This window comes from Phascolarctos cinereus, unplaced genomic scaffold (genome assembly GCF_003287225.1).
Source record: "Phascolarctos cinereus isolate Bilbo 61053 unplaced genomic scaffold, phaCin_HiC Scaffold_2;HRSCAF=192, whole genome shotgun sequence".
Lineage (NCBI taxonomy): Eukaryota > Metazoa > Chordata > Mammalia > Diprotodontia > Phascolarctidae > Phascolarctos > Phascolarctos cinereus.
The window spans coordinates 101,662,943-101,683,191 of record NW_027555625.1 but is presented as its reverse complement, the minus strand read 5'-3'; the positions used below and the strand labels follow the sequence as shown (position 1 = coordinate 101,683,191).

Genomic DNA, 20,249 nt, shown 5'->3' with positions numbered 1-20,249 from the left:
CTGAAAATGAAGTTTGAAAGAGACATTGATAAGCTGGAGAGCATCTAGAGGAGGGCAGTCGAGATGATAAAGGGCCTTGGGTACATGATATATGAGAATCAGTTGAAAGAATTGGGGGATGTTGAACCAGGAGAAGAGCAGACAGAGAGGATATGACTACCGTCTTCAGTTATTTGAAGGTCTGCCAGGTAGAAGAGGGATTAGACTTAAAAGGAAAAAAAAAAAACAGGTTCAGGATGGAAAGGAAATTGCAAATGGATTTGTTTAGGCTTGATATCAGGAGAAGCTTCCTAAGAATTAGAGCTATCTAAAAGAGATCCTATACTAGCTGTGTGACCCTGGGCAAGTCACTTAACCCTAATTGCCTCACCAAAACAAACGAACAAACAAAAAATTAAAAATAAAAGAGATCCTGCCCCAATGTGGTGATGGTTCTCCCTTCATGGAGATTTTCAAAAAGATACTGGACGATCTCTTATCAAGGATGTTATAGCTGGAAGTCCTTTTGGGTATGGTTTGGCCTTGATAACTGCTGAGCTCTTTTCTGAGTCTTGTATTTCATGATTCTCTGAATAGGTAGAGAAATTCCAAAGATCTCAATAAGAGCTTTCAAATTAAACCAACATATATGTTGCCATTCAAAGACTTCAAAGACTTAGTCCAGGACCTGAAGTTTAGACATTAAATCCTCACCTTCAGAACCCAACCTAACACTTTTGCCTCAGATGCCAGACTCCTTACCCTCAACAGGCCTCTACCTTATGGATTCTTTTTAGGACAAAAGACTCAGATACTCATTTCATTTTCACCTTTGTATTTCCAGTGCTTAACATGGTGCATGGTGTATAATAGGCACTTATAATGAGTATCTTAGGATCATGTATCTCAGGTTGCAAGGTACTTCAGTAGCCATGATCTTTGGTTGATTGATTTAATGAAAAGATGAGAACCAATGAGGATGGTGTTGGAAATGTGGGAGACTTATTTTTCATGAAAATTTTCTTTAAGAAAAGCTTCAGAAGGTTCTGGATATTGTGAACACCTAATAACCTAATGAACACCTACCTCCCCCCCAAAAAAAAATTGATTATATTTTAACAGACAAGAAGTGACTCATTCCTAATTTGTGAGTCATTCCATAAATCAGCTATCTGTGTACAGTTAGACCATTAATATTTTAGCACAGTGAACAAAATTAATAGAAAGCTAGAAGAAAGAATACAATGAGAACAAAACATGGCTTTCAAGTAAAACAACTTCAGTCTGACACTGTGAAAAATAAGATACTAATGATTAAAAATACATCAGCATCAATTACTAAATTTTATAAAGTTTAACCAATGTAAATTAAATTTAACGTAATCAGATGAGTAGACTAAAAGAACATGTAAAGGACCTAGTTATTAAACTAACTTGCCAAACTAGGAAGTATGGTGGTAAAGGGCAATTCCAGTTTAAAATATGAGCTTGTCTTTAAAATCTTATGGAGATGATCAATCAATGAGCATTCATTAAACTCTTTCTGAGTGTCAGGCACTGTGCTAAGCACTGGGGATAGAAATTCAAAGAGTGAAACAATTCTTCCTTCCAAGCAGTTTACATTATCTATTGGGATGCAACAGATACTGATTTTGAGCATCAGTTCTTTACTTTAGAAAAGAATGAAAGAAAAGCAGTGGAGGGTAAAGTCAATTTTAACAGTTTGAAGAAAGCTTGTTTAGAGACTCGACTAAACTAAGCCATCCTAAGGACATTTATCAGCATGATTTTTTTAAAAACAAATTATTCTTACCATCAAGGACAGTAGAGCCACCATAGTTGAATTCTACTATCATAGTTCTGGACAGGCTTATTGAGAAGCTGAAAATGGCATTGAAGATAATAAAGATGAAAAAAGAAGACAGCTAAATGAGACCAAGTATACACAGAGGAGAACTGTGCTGGAGGTAACACATTTGTGAAGTCACTGAAGGATTGATTTTCAAGATGTCTGAAAAAAGGAGAAATTTCGAATAGTGGAAAAAAAAATCTCTAACTTTAATTTTCCCCTACCCTCTGTAAAGGCTACTGAAAGAACACTGGTAATTATCAGCTGATGATATATGCCTATTTAATCACCTATAACAAAATTTAATAAGAACAATACTATATATACATAGAGGGAATCCTCAATAAGGGTATTAGCAAACCTTTGCCTAGTGATAGTCCATAGTAGACTACGTCTTTAGCCTCAAACAATTGAATGATAAGTATAGAAAATATGTAATCCCACTGTTTGTTTTATTGGTTATTGACCTTTAAAACCCCCCTGCTGGATTTAGTAAAGAAAATGACACTTTGAAGACTATCTATCTTTCAATACGATGTCTCCCATTCATGAATTAAAAATATACAAGATTCAAATCTGCCCTCAGACACTTGACACTTACTAGCTGTGTAACCCTGGGCAAGTCTTACCAAAAAGCAAAGGAAAAAAAATTGTGTGTACACACACAGTCTCACACACACACACACACACACACACACACACAAGTTTCCTTGAAACATATAACAATAGAGACAACCCTCATTGATGACTCTGGTTATTAACATCACGCAAAGCATGAAAGAGACCTTCATATTTGCCAATGGTATTCACCACTGTCATATAAGAGATCCAATGTATTTTTATTTTTTTATTTAAAATTTTTTTTTCCATATGCTTTTGAGTTGAAAATTTTTCTCCCTTTTCTTCCCCGCCACCCTCCCCAAGACGACGCACAATCTGACATAGGCTTTACATTTACATACCCATTAAACATATTTTCACATTAGTGAAGTTGTAAGTAAAAATTAAAACCAATAGGAGGAACCATCAGAAAGATGAAACAAAACTCAACAGAAGGTAAAAATAAGTGAGAGCGATTCGACTTCCATAGTTCTTTCTTTGGATGTGGACAGCATTTTCCATCCCGAGGCCTCTGGAGATGTCTTAGATCCTTGTAATGCTGAGAAGGGTTCAGTTTAACATTCTTACTCATTGCATAATGTGGCTGTTATTGTGTACAAAGTCCTCTTGGTTCTGCTCACTTCACTCAGCATCAGACCATATAAGTCTTTCCAGGTTTTTCTGAAGTCAAGTACAATAGTATTCCATTACATTCATATACCACAACTTGCTCAGTCATTCCCCAATTGATGGGCATCCTCTCAATTTCCAATTCTTTGCCACCACAAAAAGAGCTGCTATGAATATTTTTGTACATGTGGGTCCTTTTCCCATTTGTTTGATCTCTTTGGGATATAGCCCTAGAAGTGCTATTGCTGGATCAAAGGGTATGCACATTTTTGTAGCCCTTTGGGCATAGTTCCAAATTGTTCTCCAAAATGGTTGGATCATTTCGCAACTCCACCAACAATGTATTAGCGTTCCAATTTTTCCACATCCGAAGAGATCCAATGTAGATTGAAAATGGAAGAGGGATTTCCTTTAAATAATGAGGTCCTCCAGATGCTTCTGGTTGTAAATAACATCATGTTAATTGCACCAAACCCTGGTACATTGCAGTCTAATAAATGAGATTCCTAAATCAGGAAAGTTTGGCTTCACTATTTATCTAAGGAAAAACAAGTAGGTGAAGAATGCCTACTATCCAGACTGTGTGTAATATTTTGGGTAGACACTGGCTTCTTCCTGACTACCTAAAAACATGCCCATGTCTCCCCCATCCACAAAAAACCCTCACTTGATCTTTCCATCCTGGTTAACTGTTGTCCTATATCTTTTCTGTCCTTTGTGACTAAACTCCTTAAGAAGGCTGTTTACAAAAAGTGCCTCCATTTTCTTTCCTCTCTCTTTTCTTTTTTAAAATTTTTCTTTTTTTATAATTAATTTATTTTTAGTTTTCAACATTCACTTCCTAAGATTTTGAGTTTTAAATTTTCTCTCCCTCCCTCTCCTCCCCCCTCTCCAAGATGGCATGCAATCTGATATAAGCTCTACTTATACATTCATATTAAACATATTTTCGCATTAGTCATGATATAAAGAAAAATTAGAATTAATGAGAGGAACCACAAACAAAACAAAACAATGCAACAAAAGAAAAGGAGAGCAAATAGTATGCTTCCATCTGCATTCAGACTCCTAAGTTCTTTCTCTGGATGTGGATAGCATTTTCCATTGTGAATCTTTTGGAGTTGTCCTAGATCCTTGAATTGCTGGGAAGAGCTAAGTCTGTCAGAGTCAGTCATCACACAGTGTGGCTGTTACTATGTACAATGTTCTCCTGGTTCTGCTCATTTCACTCTGCATCAGTTCATGTAAGTTTTTCCAGGTTTTCCTGAAGTCTACCTCCTCATGATTTCTTTTTTTCCCCTCCTTTAGCATTTGAATTTAATAATGTCATTTGTTGCATATATGTTAGGTATTCATTGTCTAAGGGTACAAACCTTTTAGCAAAATGTAGTTTCTCTGTTTCTTCTAATTGGTTTTTTCTTTTTAATTCTATTTAATTAATTAATTAATTTTTAGTTTTCAACATTCACTTCCACAAGATTTGGAGTTCCAAATTTTCTCCCCATCCCTCCCCTCCCCCCAGCCAAGCTAACTTGCATTCTCAATACCTCTTCCCCTGATCTGCCTTCTCTTCTATAATACCCCCCAAATCCTTCTCTTATCCCCTTCTCCTTCTATTTTCCTGTAGGGCAGGATAGATTTCTATACCCCATTGCTATATATCTTATTTCCCAGTTGCATGTAAAAACAATTTTTAACATTTGTTTTTAAAACTTTGGGTTCCAAATTCTCTCCCTTCTTCTCTCCCCACCCACCCTCATTGAGAAGGCAAGCAGCGCAATATAGCCTATACATGTGTAGTCATGCAAAATTCTTCCATTATAATCATGTTATGAAAACCTAACTATATTTCCCTGCATCCTATCCGCCCCCATTTATTCTATTCTCTCCTTTGATCCTGTCCCTCCTCAAAAGTGTTTGCTTCTGATCACCCCTTCCTCTAATCAGCCCTCCCTTTGATCATCCTCCCCTCTCATATCCTCCCCTTCTTATCCCTTTCCCCCCTATTTTCCAGTAGGGTAAGATAGATTTCCATACCCAATTTAGTGTGTGTGTTATTTCTTCCTTAAGCCAAATCTGATGAGAGTAAGATTCACTCATTCCCTCTCACCTTCCCCCACTTCCCTTCCACTGTAAAAGCTTTTTCTTGTCTGTTTTATGTGAGATAATTTACCCCATTCTACCTCTCCCTTTCTCCTTGACCTGGTATAATCCTCTCTCACCTCTTAATTTTATTTTTTAGATGTCATCCTTTCATCTTCAGCTCACCTTGTGCCCTCTGTCTCTCTCTGTCTCTGTCTCTCTCTATACACACACACACAACACACACACACACACACACACACACACACACATATATTTTTTCATCTGTAACTACCCCAATACTGACAAAGGTCTCATGAGTTACAAATATCATCTTTCCATGTAGAATGTAAACAGTTCAACTTTAATAAATTCCTTAGGATTTCTCTTTCCTGTTTACCTTTTCATGCTTCTCTCTTGCTCTCTTTCTTTTTTTGGTAATTGGGGTAAAGTGACTTGCCCAGGGTCACACAACTAGTAAGTGACAAGTATTTTGGTCTGAGGCCAGATTTGAACTGAGGCTCTCCTGACTTCAGGGCCGGTGCTCTTTCCACTGTGCCATCTAGCTGCCCCCTCATGCTTTTCCTGAGTCTTGTATTCGAAAGTTGAATTTTCTATTCAGCTCTGGTCTTTTCCAAGAATGCCTGAAAGTCCTCTATTTCCCTGAATGTTCATTTTCCCCCCAAAGGATTATACTCAGTTTTGCTGGGTAGGTGATTCTTGGTTTTAATCCTATCTCCTTTGAACTCAGGAATATCATATTCCAAGCTCTCTGGTTCCTTAATGTAGAAGCTGCTAAATCTTGTGTTGTCCTTACTGTGTTTCCACAATACTTGAATTGTTTCTTTCTGGCTGCTTGCAATATTTTCCCCTTGACCTGGGAACTCTGGAATTTGGATCTCTTTCAGGAGGTGATCGTTGGATTCTTTCCATTTCTATTTTACCATCTGGTTCTAGAATATCAGGGCTGTTTTCCTTGATAATTTCTTGAAAGATGATGTCTAAGCTCTTTTTTTTGATCATGGTTTTTCAGGTGGTCTAATAATTTTTAAATTCTGTCTCCTGGATCTAGTTTCCAGGTCAGTTATTTTTCCAGTGAGATATTTCACATTGTCTTCTATTTTTTCATTCTTTTGGTTTTGTTTTATAATTTCTTGATTTCTCAGAGAGTCATTAGCTTCCATTTGCTCCATTCTAATTTTTAAGGAATTATTTCTGCTCATGATTTCTTATAGCACAATAGTATTCCATTACATTCATATACCACAACTTATTCAGCCATTCCCCAATTGATGGATGTTCCTTCAATTTCCAATTCTTGGCCACCACAAAAAGAACTGCTTTAAATATTTTTGTACATGTGGGTCCTTTTGCCATTGTAAGATCTCTTTGGGATACAGATGTAGATCTTCTTTCTTTTCTTAACCCCTTACAATCTAGCTCTGACTTTATCATTCCACTGAAACCACTCCCTCCAAAAGTTACCAGTGGTCTTTTAGTCGCCAAATACAATGGATTTTTCTCAGTTCTCATTTTCCCTGATATCTGTAGCCTTTGACACCATTGATTACACTTTCCTCCTTGATACTCTCTTCTCTGTAGGTTTTTGGGACACCTCTTACTCCAGGTTCTCCTCCTACCTATCTGATTGCTCCTTCTCAGTCTCCTTTGCTGGAGCCTTCTGGATCCTTCATGTAATGATTTTATTAGCGCCCATGGATTTAATTACCATTTCTATTCTGATGATTCCCAAATTTACCTATCCTGCCCTGACCTTTCTGTTGACCTCCAGTCTCACATTTTCAACTACCTTTTAGAATATCTCCAAACAGATGTACAGTAATCATCTTAAATTTAACATGTCTAAAACAACTCATTATCTCTCCTCACCTCCCCATTTCCCTATTACTATCAAGGACAACACCATCCTCTCAGTTCCCCAGGCTCATAACTTAGGTGTCATCTTCCACTTCTCGCTATTTTTCACCCTCTATATTAAATTTGTCACCAATGTCTGTTGATCTCACCTTTGCAACATCTCTTGAATATGCCTCCTTCTCTCCTCTGACACTATAACCACTGTGGTGCTGGCCCTTGTCACCACATGCCTGCACTATTGAAATAAATTGCTGGTGGGTCTGCCTGTGTCAAGTATTTCCCCACTCCAATCTATCCTTCATTCAGCCACCAAAGTAATTTTCCTAAAGTGCAGGTCTGACCATATCACCTCCCTACTCAATAAACTTCATCAGTTCCCTGTTGCTTCAAGATCAAATACAAAATCCTCTGCTTGGCATTCAAACTCTTCATAGCCTAGCCCTTCTACCATTCCAATTTCCCTTATTCCTTGCCATGTACTCTTCAATTCAGTGACGCTGTCTTCTTTGCTGTTCCTCAAAGAAGGCACTTCATCTCTTGGGTTGGGGAATTTTCTCTGGCTCTCTCCCATTCCTGGAATGCTTCTTCTCCTCATCTCTGCCTACTGGCTTCCCTGGTTTTTTTATGTCCCAACTAAAATCCCATTTTCTATGAGAAGCCTTTCCCAACCCCTCTTAATTCTAGTGCCTTCCCTCTGTTGATCATTTCCTGTTTGTTTTGTATATAGCTTGTTTGATTGTTGTCTCCCTCTTTAGGTTGTGACTTCCTTGAGGGCAGGTACTATCTTATGCCTCTTTTTGTATCTCTAGCACTTAGCACAATGCCCAACACATAGCAGGTACTTAATAAATGTTTATTGTTTATAACTGATTAATACCTGTATTCTTATGGCACTGTTGTATGTCTCTGAAGAATTAAAAATCAGTGGCACCCAGAGGACAATTGAAAACACATAATCAGTGTGAGTAGGCTATAACACATTACAAATAGAGAATCATTAAGGAGAAGTAGAATTAAAAAATGGCAAAAAAGTTAAGTGAAAAAGATGATGGTCTGTTCGCATGTAGAGAGAAAGGGATATCTGGTTTTGTGCCCCATTGGTATCCTTGTGATATCAAGAGAAAGTGAGAAAGATTCCTAGTGGTTTGTGTGGATTTCCTTTGGTAAACTCATAAAAGGATTCAGACAAGAATCACATATAATGGGCAGGCATGGATGGGTTTCAATCTTTATCAGTGTAGGGAATCTCTACATTGATTAGATTTTTGATCTGTTTAGGTATTTGAACATTTTATTTTAGTATAAACGTAAATTATGGGATAAATATGTTTTTGTGGGTTAATCTGGGGAAACCACTGTGACATTGAGTTTCAAAAGTTGACTTAAAAATGAACTTCTGAATGTCACTTCATAAATTAAGGACTTTCCACCATATCTTACCTGAAAAAACTGAAGGGAACAGGCTATGTGGGCAAGAAGGGAGCACTGTTGATTATACATATTCTGATATGGGAATTTCAAAACCTCATGAATCACAAATAAAAGTATAACCATAATTGTATTTCTAGGTAAAACAGTGTCATGTGTATTATAAGGCACATAATAAATACTTGTTCCTTTGAAGCCATGCCTTGGCTATTCATTTTTTGCACCATGGTGATGATGATAGCTAACATTTATCTAGTGCTTTAAGATTTTCAAAGTGCATTACAGATGTCATTTTATGTTCACAACAGCCCTGGGTGTTAGATGCTGTTATTATTATTATTGTTATCATCATCACCATTTTACAGATGAGGAAACAGACTGAGAGTTTAAGTTATTGTCCAGGGTCACACAGTATTTAATATCTGAGATCAGATTTGAGCTCAGTTATTTCTGCCTCTAGCTCCCATGTTCTCTCGATGTGCCAGCCTGAAGATTGTAAATTTTCATACTGTTTGCAATTTTTGCTTTTGCATTGAAAATGCCAAATGCTTAATGAAAATTTAGTTTGTTGGTGTGTATCATTTCATTATTGAGTGAGCCTGATATAATAAATATTGTTATGATTTTCCATATTTGATCAGGTTTACATTCAAAGACCAGAGTATAACTAAGAGCAAGACCATTCTATAAAAATCTCAGTGTATTAAGTGGATTTTAAAAATATTTGCCTTGTAAATTACAAGTATTTTTTTTTGCTTACAGATTATCTATCTTACACAGCTTTTAACTTATACCTGGAAAAATAATAAACTGCCAAGATGTAATCTACAAACTTGATACATTTTTTTCAAACTTGACATATTTTTTGTAATTTTCAATGCCATACTAATTTCCTCCCTTGGAATGTAATGGGAGAATAATAGAAAGTAAATGTCAGATGTACATTTTGTTGATTAACTGTCACTGGTTTATGAGCGTACAGCTGTTTTGTACAATGTGATAGTGTGGTTTAGTAGTAATAATAGTGATAAAATTTTTAGTGGCATTATCAACAATAGTAAATATACCATTCTATTAACTAAAACTGTGCAAACAGATTTACCCCTTTTGTATGTTCTTCAGATAACTGCATAAAAATGTTTCTGTGTTCAGTCACAGTCAGCCATGAACTACATTAAGGTAGAAAAGTGAAATTATTAGAAAAGAAATAAGTACCATTACTAAATAAACTTTGATGTAGGCAGGGAGTTTTGTTTGCTTTTATATGTATTTCATCTTTTCATTTTCTGTTCAGATATGATTTAAATGAGATAGCAGAAAGCTATAGAAAATGGAAATGTTTTCCTATATATAAATGCAACACTTGCTTATTTAGATTTTGCCTTTAGTTCTTTTCTCTGTATATCTGTGTTTTGGGGAATTATCAATTATGAGAAATAAATTTAGTAATCTTCTACTTAATGATTTCAAGGGCAACTTATCTTTAAATTGTAGAAGTAAGTTGTCCTTGAAATGACAAATTTTAGCAGATTTTTAAGTTTGTCTTTATTGCTTTTACTCTATTTGCCTTAGCTTTTGGTAGTAAGTTTCCAAAGCAAAGTGAAGGTTGAATTATTCAGATTATTCAAGCAAAGTCTTTTTTTTTTCACTCCTAATTGTTTAAGTCACATCATAAGGTTGCTTGTTTGTTTGTGAGGCACACAGCTAGTTAAGTGACTTGCCCACAGTCACACAGCTAGGAAATATGTGTTTGAGGCCGGATTTGAACTCAGGTCCTCCTGACTCCAGGGCTGGTGCTGTATCCATTGCACTACCTAGCTGCCCCCTATAACATAAGTTTTATCAAACACTTTGGTAGTAAAAAAAATTTAATTGTGTCAGGAGTGATAAGTCCTATTTAAATGAGTTTTTTTTCAAAGTGTCATTATGTTTAGGATATAGCTGGGAAGCCATTTTTGAACAAACAGTTTGTATCCATAAGCATAATAATAACATTAATGATTCCATGGACCCTGGAGGGCTCAACAGGAGCAGGTCCCTTGGGCAGCTTTTCAGTCCAGCCTCTGTACCAACTCCTCTTTTCCTTTCCTGCCTTCTTACTAGACATTTACCTTCTATCCCCACCCCATGAAGGAGTGATCCCAGAACCCTTGATTGACTCTGGCCTCAGAATCCCTTCCCCATCCCACATCCTCACTCTTCCAATATGGCATCCCATACCTTTTGGGTGAGCGGAGAGTCACCAACTATATTCCTTTTGGTAAGATGGAGGACTACCAAGTTCTACCATCCACCCTCCTGTTATACCCCTTAAGACCCTTGGATATTACCGTTTGAACTCCTGATGCAACTTAAGGAACCCAAGACCTTAACTAGAACTTTTCTTATACTCAGCACTGTTTTGGTGGGGGATGAACTGAGTGTATACAAATAATCTTCCTATATATAATATAATATCATGTAATATAATGTACTATACTACAACATAATATAACATAACATATATATATGTATATGTAATACAACCATTACTTTCCACTCGGCAATTTTCCATCAACCCATCAGCTACTTTCTTACCATAATATATCTATACACTTGTGTGTGTATGTGTATGTAGACAGGAGAACAGAGTAAAGGCCTTGAAATGAAGTAGAGCTAGCTTTTCTCCTCAGTGTTCTCCTGACTAGAAATGACTGAGGTTGTAGGGTTGCCATATAATAAAAGAATTCTTGGGTTTGGTACGGTTTATGAATTATTGATTGGGAAGTACAATTGTTTGGAAGATACTCTCCTTTATTTCCATTTCTTTCTCAGACAGTGGTTAATCAACAAGCACTTACTATGTGCCAGACACAGAGACAACAAGGAAACATCCCTGCCATGAAAGAACTTACATGCTATTGCAAGAAGCTATGTATAAACACATAAGTAAATGCAAACTATTTGCAAGTAAATACAAGGCAGTTTTTGGTAAAGGAGGCACTGACTGCAGGGAGATTCCAGAAGGGCCTCAGGTAGGAAGTGCACTTGAGCTAGGCTTTGAAAAACAGCTTGTGGAAGGACAGAGAAATGAGAAATGCAATGCTGCATGTGAGGACGATCAAGAGAGCCAGTTTAGTTGGATCAGACTTAGGAAGGGGAGTAATGTAGGATAATCCTTGGAAGGTAGGCTGGAGCCAGATTGTAAAAAGCCTTTAAATGGTGAAAGGAAGAGGTAATAGGGAATCAATGGAGTTTATCAAACAGGGTCTGATCATTTTGAGAGGCAGGGAGACCCATTAAGAGGCTATTGCAATAGTCCAGGTGAGATGTGATGAAAGCTTGAAGTAGGGTGGTGGATGTGAGTGTAAAATAAGGGATGAATGTGAGAGATATTGTGGAGGTAGAAATAATAAAATTTGGCATCTTATTAGATTTGTGGGGTGTGAAGGAGAGTAAGGAGTTGAAGATCACTGTGAAGTTGCTAATCTGGGTAACAAATGCTGGAAGTCCCCTTCAAAGAAATAAGAAGTTTGGAGATTGGTCACATGGTTATCTTTCCATGGTTAATATTTTTGGATAAGAAAGGGCTGCCAAGGCACTTTATTACTGTTGGTTTAACTTATAGAATGCTTCCAGAATGTATCCCTGACTGTATTTGGTGTCAGTAACTGTGCTAATTTCTTGTTATGTAGGATTCATTCAGTTGATGATGATATCCTCAACTTTAGCCTGGAGTTCACTAATTGGAAGCGGCTTCCCCTTGCTGTTGAAAAGATCCTCTCTGCTCATGCAGAAAGCTCTTCCTGGGTCCCACTAAGTCATTTTGGTGAGCCATTTGGTTTTTATATTTGTATTTGTATTCCCTTTGTCCTCCCCTGCCCTCTGGGCCATGACTTTAAGTTGGAAACATCTCTTTAGACTATTGTGGTACAAGACTGTAAAACCAAAAATAAATCAGGTGCAAAAATAAATCAACTGAGAAAAAGCATAGTTTAATTGCCTTAAGCTAAAAGGAGAGCTAGTTTTCCAAGTGAAATAATTAGTAAAGCAGGTGTTCAGAACTTATACTTCTATTTAGTGATATCCTCATTTTTGGAGTTTACTCTAATTAAAATGTATCTTTAAAAATGTCTGGTTAGTAAATGAACTTAAGTGGTGATCTGATGAACATTCAGTTAACTCTAATGTCCTAACTTGAGAGTATAAAGAGTTTTATTCATTCTGTAAAATCAAATGAAATTATGTACGTAAAGGGCTTTGTAGTGATAAAGTGTTAAATTAATGTGAGTTATTTTCAACTAACAATTATTAATTAACTACCTACTCTATTCAAGGCACAATACTAAGCACCTAGTATACAATGACAAAAGTGAACTAAACCCCACCATTGAGGACTTTGTGTCCTAATGGGCTAGACCACATATACATAAGATACATACAGCATACATACAAGGTAATTTTATTGGGGAGGCAGTTATGTTTGAGTGGAATCTTGAATAAAACCAGCAATTCCAACAGGCAGAGGTCATGAGGGAAAGCATTCTAGGTAAGGAGGACAGCTAGTGAAAGGGAACAGAGATAGAAAGTGGAGGGGAGTAATATGTAAGACTAGAAAGGAGCCAGATTATTAAAAAGTTTCAAATGGCAAACCAAGCAGTTCATACTGTCCCAAAAAGTCTTAGTGAAGTTTTAAACTATTAAAATTTAAAACTATACTAATTTTTTGGGGGATACTCTGTATAGGTAGGTTAAACTATTAAAATTTAAAAGTGCACTAAGACTTTTAGGACACCCTGTATTTGGTGTTAGAAGTAATAGGAAACAACTGTAAGTAGTGGGCATTGTACACCATGCAAATTGGCAAAAATGTCAAAAAAAATGGCAATGGTCAATGTTGGAGGGATTGTAGAAAGATAGGCACACTAATGCATTGTTGGTAGAGCTGAGAAATGGAACAGATATTTTGGAAAGCAATTTGGAATTATGCAAAGTGGTCCTTTGAACTAGAGACTCTACTACTGGGCTAATGGCCCAGGGAAGCAATTGATAGGAAAAAAGTCTTCATATTTTCCAAAAGATAGCAGCACTTTTTGAGAGACCTAAGAAATGGAAAGAAAATAGATGCCCATCAGTTGAGGAATAGCCAAAAAAACCCCAAACTTGTGCTACATGAATGTAATGAAATATGAATATGCTTTAAGAAATGATGTGTGTGATGAATACAGAGAAGCATGGAAAGATCTATGTGAACTGATGCAGAGTGAAGTAAGCAGAGCCAAGAAAACAGTATGCAGACTAACTACAACAATGTAAATGGGAAGTACAATGTAACTCCTCCCCTCCCCCAATCAAACGAATATGTAACAAAGTTTTAAATATCAAACAGGACTTGGAGTGAAGAGATATGAGAAAACACCCTTAACTCACTCCTTTGTGCAGGTGGGAGGTCCTCAGGTGTTACACATTGCATGTATTTTCTGATTTTTTCCAATGTATTGATCAGCTATGCTGGCTTTCTTTTTTCCCCTCTCCAAATAATGCTATTTATAATATAGGATGGTTCTCTGAGAATGGTAGGGGAAAAGATACATGGGATACTATATTGAAGTAAGAAACCAAAAATATCAATGAAGTGTGCATGTGACCATGTGACATACCTGCTCAAAAAAAAAGAGTAAGGGTTATATAATCAGAATGCTTTGTATAAAATTATTACATTGTACCATATCTATTTTAACTTGCTAGTGCAATAGGGTGTCATAAGTATTTCCTGTGGAGGTGGACTGAAACTAATTTAGATTTTGTGAGCTAGTTGGTATTTAAAAAAAATAACTAGTAGACTTCATTTTGCTCTCATTTTGACCCATTTGTTGAAGCTAGTTGAAGAAATTAAAAAAGGCTCAATAGAAAAAATCTTAGTGTAAGAAAAGCACGTCTAAGCTAGCAATAGTATGTCAAAAGGTCTTGAAGCTATTCAGTTTAAGCTCTGTAGTTTAAGGGGCATAAAACATGATATGTCTCTTTAATTTTTGTAGCTGTTTCTTTTTTGTGTGTGTGTGATGTGCTTTATATTTACATTACAGCCATTTGCCATCTCCACCTCCTGATTGAAACTGCTCTTGTAATAAAGAAAAACAATTAAGCAAAATTATCAAATATAGAGACTCACATTTTTAAAGATGTGCACAATATCCTGTCCTGGTAGTTTTCCTTTTCCTTTCTGTCAAGAGGAGGGAAATATGTGTTTCCTTGTGTCTTTGTGGGACTTCCACTGCTTTTTCCACTACTCAGAATTTTGCTTCTTTTTAGCAATCTTTTTCATTTATATTGAGAGACAGTATAGTATAGTGGAGAGAGAATCTGACATTAACCCTGTCTTCTGACAAAGGCCTATCTTCTCTGTCTCTTAGTTTCCTCCTTTTTAAATTGGAAATAATAATACTTCTAATTCTTCCCTCAGAGAGCTGTAAAGAGAGTTTTGTTTTTTTGTTTATAAATTTTAAGTTGCAGTATAAATATAATTATTATTATCAGGTTGAATGGAGCTATTAGATACCCAGTGAGGAAAGATAATAATCTGAAGTTCCTGTTAGTTTTCAAGTACAGAGGTATTTTTTCCCCCTTAATATTGTGGTTCTGACTTGCATGTAATTCTTAACATTGAGTGTTTGTTCTGATGATATCAATTATGTACCCACATCCATAAAGAACAAAAATCTATTCAGTACAAAAAGATGAGAGACAGTGGTTTTGGTAACAGAGTCAAAAGAAAGGACATATGCCAAATGGGAAAATTAGTGCAGTGTATCAATTAGGAAAGAAATGGGAAGGTTTACTCTGAAGACCTTAACATATGGCAAGTCTTTCCCAATGAAGGCAAAAAATGTTTGCATGAGTGCATTAACTCCAAAACTGAATAAATCCATTAATACTTTCTCTTTTAATTAGGCACTTGCTAGAGCTTGTGTAGAGTACTAATCATCCTATTGTAAGAAGATTTTTGTTCTGGTTGAAGATTCAAAAGAATTTATCTCATAGGCATTTATGTTGATTTTTTTTTTTGGTATCATTGAATGTACTGAATATTTAACAGTCTTCTTTAAGTTCCAATTTTTTTCTGAATTATCCTCTAATTCAAGGGAATTAGTAAGAAAACTATTGTCTTGTTATTAATGCAGCCCTGTAGATTGATTACTGGAATATAAAAGAAATTGTGGGATGAAGTGTTTATTTCAGCAGAAATAGTTCCTCTCCCCTAGATGGTATCAGTGCTTGAGGTGCAAACAGTGCTAGTAGGCTACTCATACACACAGTGTTTTCAAAGGTAAAGGCTTGCCTGTCTGGAAATGTTTGAAGGAACACAGAACCATTTTATTTATAATGGTTGGTATCTATGGATGGTTGGGTACTGTAGATAACTAAAAAGAAATACTGTATCACTCTGCACCACTATCTCACAGGTCCTAAGAATCTCTAGATCCTTCTAGAAGCATAGTGTTCTCTCCACCCACTCCCATCCAACAAGAGACTTATTCCTTATTCCAAGACAGCCAACTATAGAAGGTGCACTTACATCTTAGGGAGACTTTGACTTGATCTTGAATTAAAAGATCAGAAAATGACTTGAAAGTGTTAGTTGATTTTGCACTTAATTTTATAGGAAAGGTTGTTGTCTCAACCTAAGAAATCAAATCTCTATTTAATAGCTTTAAGTCTCCTAGCAGTGGATTTTAGGTTCTCTTAAAAGTATATTTTACCTTTGTTTCTGCTGAGACATTCATATTTTAATATAAGGGAGAGCTTGACCCTACCTCAACCAGTTATATAGATTTAGTATCCATTGCAATATTTAAACTAGTGAGTATACATCTGGAAATACCACTTAGCATTAAAACTTTAACAGACATTTTGCACACACAATTACTATATACATGGATTTAAAACCACCTTAGTACTCAACAGCAAGTTAAGCAAAAATGGCACCGAAGGGCTAGGGGTAATAATCCACAGATTAAAAACTCCCTCAGTCCAGATGAACATATTTCTGAGCAACTATGGTTCATCAAGTCAGTGATCTGTTAAAGCCTCAGTAGAACAAAAATGGTGCTATTAAAATTGAGATCAATTCTTAAAGTGACCATTCTTTCATTCTGAATACCTAAGTCTTTTAAGACCTAACTAAGGTGATTAACTGATTTCAGTGTTAAGAAAACATCAAAGAATTAAGATATCACAGCTTCTGGAGAACATTACTCTAGCTGAGTCTAGGTCCATGCGACAAACGCAAAGCATGCAGCATGAGCTCTCCCATCTGACAAAGGGTCATATTTGCAGCTGTTATTTATTTTACTGTGATATTTAAGATTAAAATGGGGGTAATTGACTTGAAAGCAATGGAAACAAATGTACTATGTAGATGCTACATTAATAGTTATTGAAATATGATTTATGAAGCTTAAGAAGCTATCTGTCTGTGCCTTAGATCCAGCTTTCATATACAAATTGAAGTGCGGTTTCTGTTTAGTCATTTAACTTTTGGAATTTGGGAAGTGACTGGCAATGTCAAGCTCTTCCTTTTCTTGATCTATTAATCTTTGCTGTATTTCACAGGGATTATATAAACTTAATGGACTAACAGAAAAGCTATGTTCTTGATTCACATGAAAGTGTGATTGTTTTTCATTTTTGTTAGTTCTCATGGATATTAACCTTTGTAAACACTTTTTCATTTTTATCTTGGGAATTAAGTTGCTGCCATGAAAAAAAAATCATTCCTATAGAAGTCATTGAGGACTCTTCTTTTGATTGAAATTGTCTTTATATGTATATATATATATATATATATATATGTGTGTGTGTGTGTGTGTGTATACATACACACATATACATATATACATATTATATATACATACATACATACATACATATATAATATATACACATACACACATATCTTTAAAGTTTTATGCTGTTGTGCTTAAATTTAAGAGGATATTTCTGGCAAGTGGTTCAAGGTGCTTGATTTGGTACAGCTGGAGGCTGTTTGCTCTGGGCAAAAAAAAAAATGAGGCATTTTTTGTTGTCCTTTGTCTATTACTGGACCTAGTAGAATTCTTTCCTTGATTTGCATTGGTGTTGCTAACTGTAGAATTTGAAGCCTTAAATTGCATAATGGTATTGTTGCATCCTTTTATTTTAATTTTTTTTTAACATCTTGATTTTGTTTATTTCTACAGTCTCTGTTCCTTCTCTGACTCACCTCTGCCGCTTGGAAATTCGGTCCATTCTAAAACCGGAACGCCTGCGATCTGATAATTTTATCCGTCAATTACCTCTTCCCACTAGCCTACATCATTATCTGCTCTATGCAGAAGTCTTGAGAATGAATGAAATTCCTGAACTGATACTTACTCAGAATGGAGAGACCATTGAAACCAGTTAATGGCTCATTTATTACTTTGAAAATGAAGAGGAGAGTTGTGAAGTTGCTTCCTATGATTGGACATTAAAACCAGGGGACTTTAGCTCATGCCTGGGGCTTTTCCTTATGAAACCATCTATTGTGAAGTGCTGTTATTGCTGCATTGCTGGTTTATGCTATAAACCTTAGTCATGTTATTTGCTGTGGTATTTGTTTTGTTGAACCATTTCCTCCCTTTTCATTGAAATTTTCAACTTGTTCATCCTTTTATGAATTTTGGATCTGGGCTGTGCTGCTGCTTCTTAACACTAGTGATTTAGAAAGGATGTTTTCATCAGCTGTTCTGTATTTACCTGGATTGGAAACATTTAGTGGAATGTACGTAACCTCAGTGGAGCTATTCACAGTGGATGTTGAGCATTTTGTATAGATTGGCTATATTGTTGATAAAGAAACTAGTTCCTCATTCCTGCTGTATCCTTTTCTCATTTCTTAAACTATACTGACTTTTATGAACAATTGATTTTTCATATGTAACCTCAGGGAAGAATTCTTTTGAAAATTATGGAAATTTGTTCTTTCTCCCAGTTTCTTTCTTCCTTTTATCCTCTCTTTATCAAAAGATTCAATTTTTTAAGTTTACAAGAGCAGGGACAGATCTGGATGCAAGCACATACTCAGTTGAAAAGATAATCAGGTCTGTATTGACACAACCCTTTAATTCGATTCTAAACACTATGAAGGAGTCATTTTCTACCATCTTTAAAGAAATAGTGTCTCTCCTGGGGTTCCTCATTTCAATATTCAGGTTAGACTTTATGACCTTTAAAGTCCCTTCTTATTCTGACATTCTATGATTTATGATTTAGAATTCAAGCTTAATTCTGGCCTTGTATTAAAGGTGTCAGTTTTGAACCTTTGTAACTGAGTGATAATTCCTTTAACATTTAGTTACATAAATAAGATTATCACTTGACTAAAAATGAACACACACACACATACACCTGTGTGTGCGCACATACCCACATATATATAATGCATATAAAAATCATTCTAAGTTAGTGAGTTGCAGAAAAATTTGTTTTCTGGATGCATTGAGTAAGAAGTTGATCAGTAGTCAGTGGTCACTAGATAGTGATTCTGAGTGACTGGGGGACCTGTGGTCAGTCAGTATAGAATCTCTGTACTTTGACAGATGTGCTTTGACTCCAGACTTGATAGCAAAGAAGTCGTGAATGTTCTTTGGTGAATTCTGTCCTCATCTACCAGGAATAAGCCAAGTTCTTTGTCATTGTGCTGAGATGAAATGGCTTAGAACATAGCATATGGGCATAAGTCAACAGTGTCCGTCTTTGCTGGGGCTTGACTTTTGTTCAGTTGAGGTAGTGTGGAGGCTAGAGCAAACAGTGGTGGTTTTTTTTTATGGCCCAAAGAAATAGCCAAAACCTCGTACTTAAAAGAATTGTTGCCGCAGTTGCCAGTATTTTGCTTCCCACCTTTGCCGTTGCCGTTGCTGAGGAGAGAAGTTGGAGCTACTAGAGATGCTTGATCATTTGGGTTCATTTGTGGATATGTGACGAAATCTGATTTGTGGTGAAGAAAGTGAAAATTGTGGCAAAGAACTGAATTTTTAAAAATGATTCCTAAATCTGGGCCAGAGCAAGTCATTATTGTGTCATAGTAATATTCATTTTTCACATTTTCTTTGTATATTCTTGAGTAATATTTCTATTTTTATTAAATGATCATGATGAAGAAAAATATAGGTAGATTTTTTGCTGTGGCTAAATGTGTCTTTGTTTGGTTCATGTTATTTAGATGCACAATAAACAAATCAATGGCTAACCATTCAAGTTGGGCTCTCAATGATTAAATATTCATATATTGGAAGCTCTTGCCTAAATAACTCAGGATGGTTCTTTGGTGTTACCTTCCATATGGTGTCACACTGGGCCTCAGACTTAGCATTTGAGCTTCCATCCTGGGGCTCTATACTGCTGATGAGTGAGAATTTACTATATCTAGTGTCTAGACCCACCATGCTACACTCTGGCCACCTTCCTGCCATGCTGCCCTGCTCTGTGTTTTCTTTCTGCCTCTAGCTCTGAAATCAATAATCAAGTCAATATTATAATTTCTGGAGAGGTTGTGTCAATCGGTTTCACTATGATTCCATTTACCATCCCTGTCAAAACAAAATATCCCCTCCCTGGTCACCACTCCGTCATATCTGTTTTCTTCCATTAGATTGTAAGGTCCTTGAGACCAAAAACTGTCTTGCTTTTTCTATATGTATCCACATCATTTAGCACAGTGCCTGGCACATAGTAAGCCTTTAACAAATTATTTTTTCATTCATTCATTCATTCATTCATTCATTCATTCAACTTTTGAGACAGC

The 20,249-nt window shown here is 36.1% G+C and overlaps 1 protein-coding gene across 5 annotated transcripts in view; it reads left to right on the top strand.

Annotated features, from left to right (window-relative positions):
- ASB3 (ankyrin repeat and SOCS box containing 3) overlaps window positions 1-19,702 on the top strand; it is a 131,731-nt gene extending 112,029 nt beyond the window's left edge. For all 5 annotated transcript variants that reach the window (XM_020996271.2, XM_020996267.2, XM_020996268.2 and 2 more), the window contains 2 exons: window positions 12,121-12,254; window positions 17,665-19,702. In XM_020996271.2, coding sequence (XP_020851930.1) covers window positions 12,121-12,254; window positions 17,665-17,870 — 340 coding nt within the window. In that variant the 3' untranslated portion in view covers window positions 17,871-19,702. The remainder of the gene's footprint in view (window positions 1-12,120; window positions 12,255-17,664) is intronic.
- The last annotated feature ends 547 nt before the right edge of the window (window positions 19,703-20,249 follow it).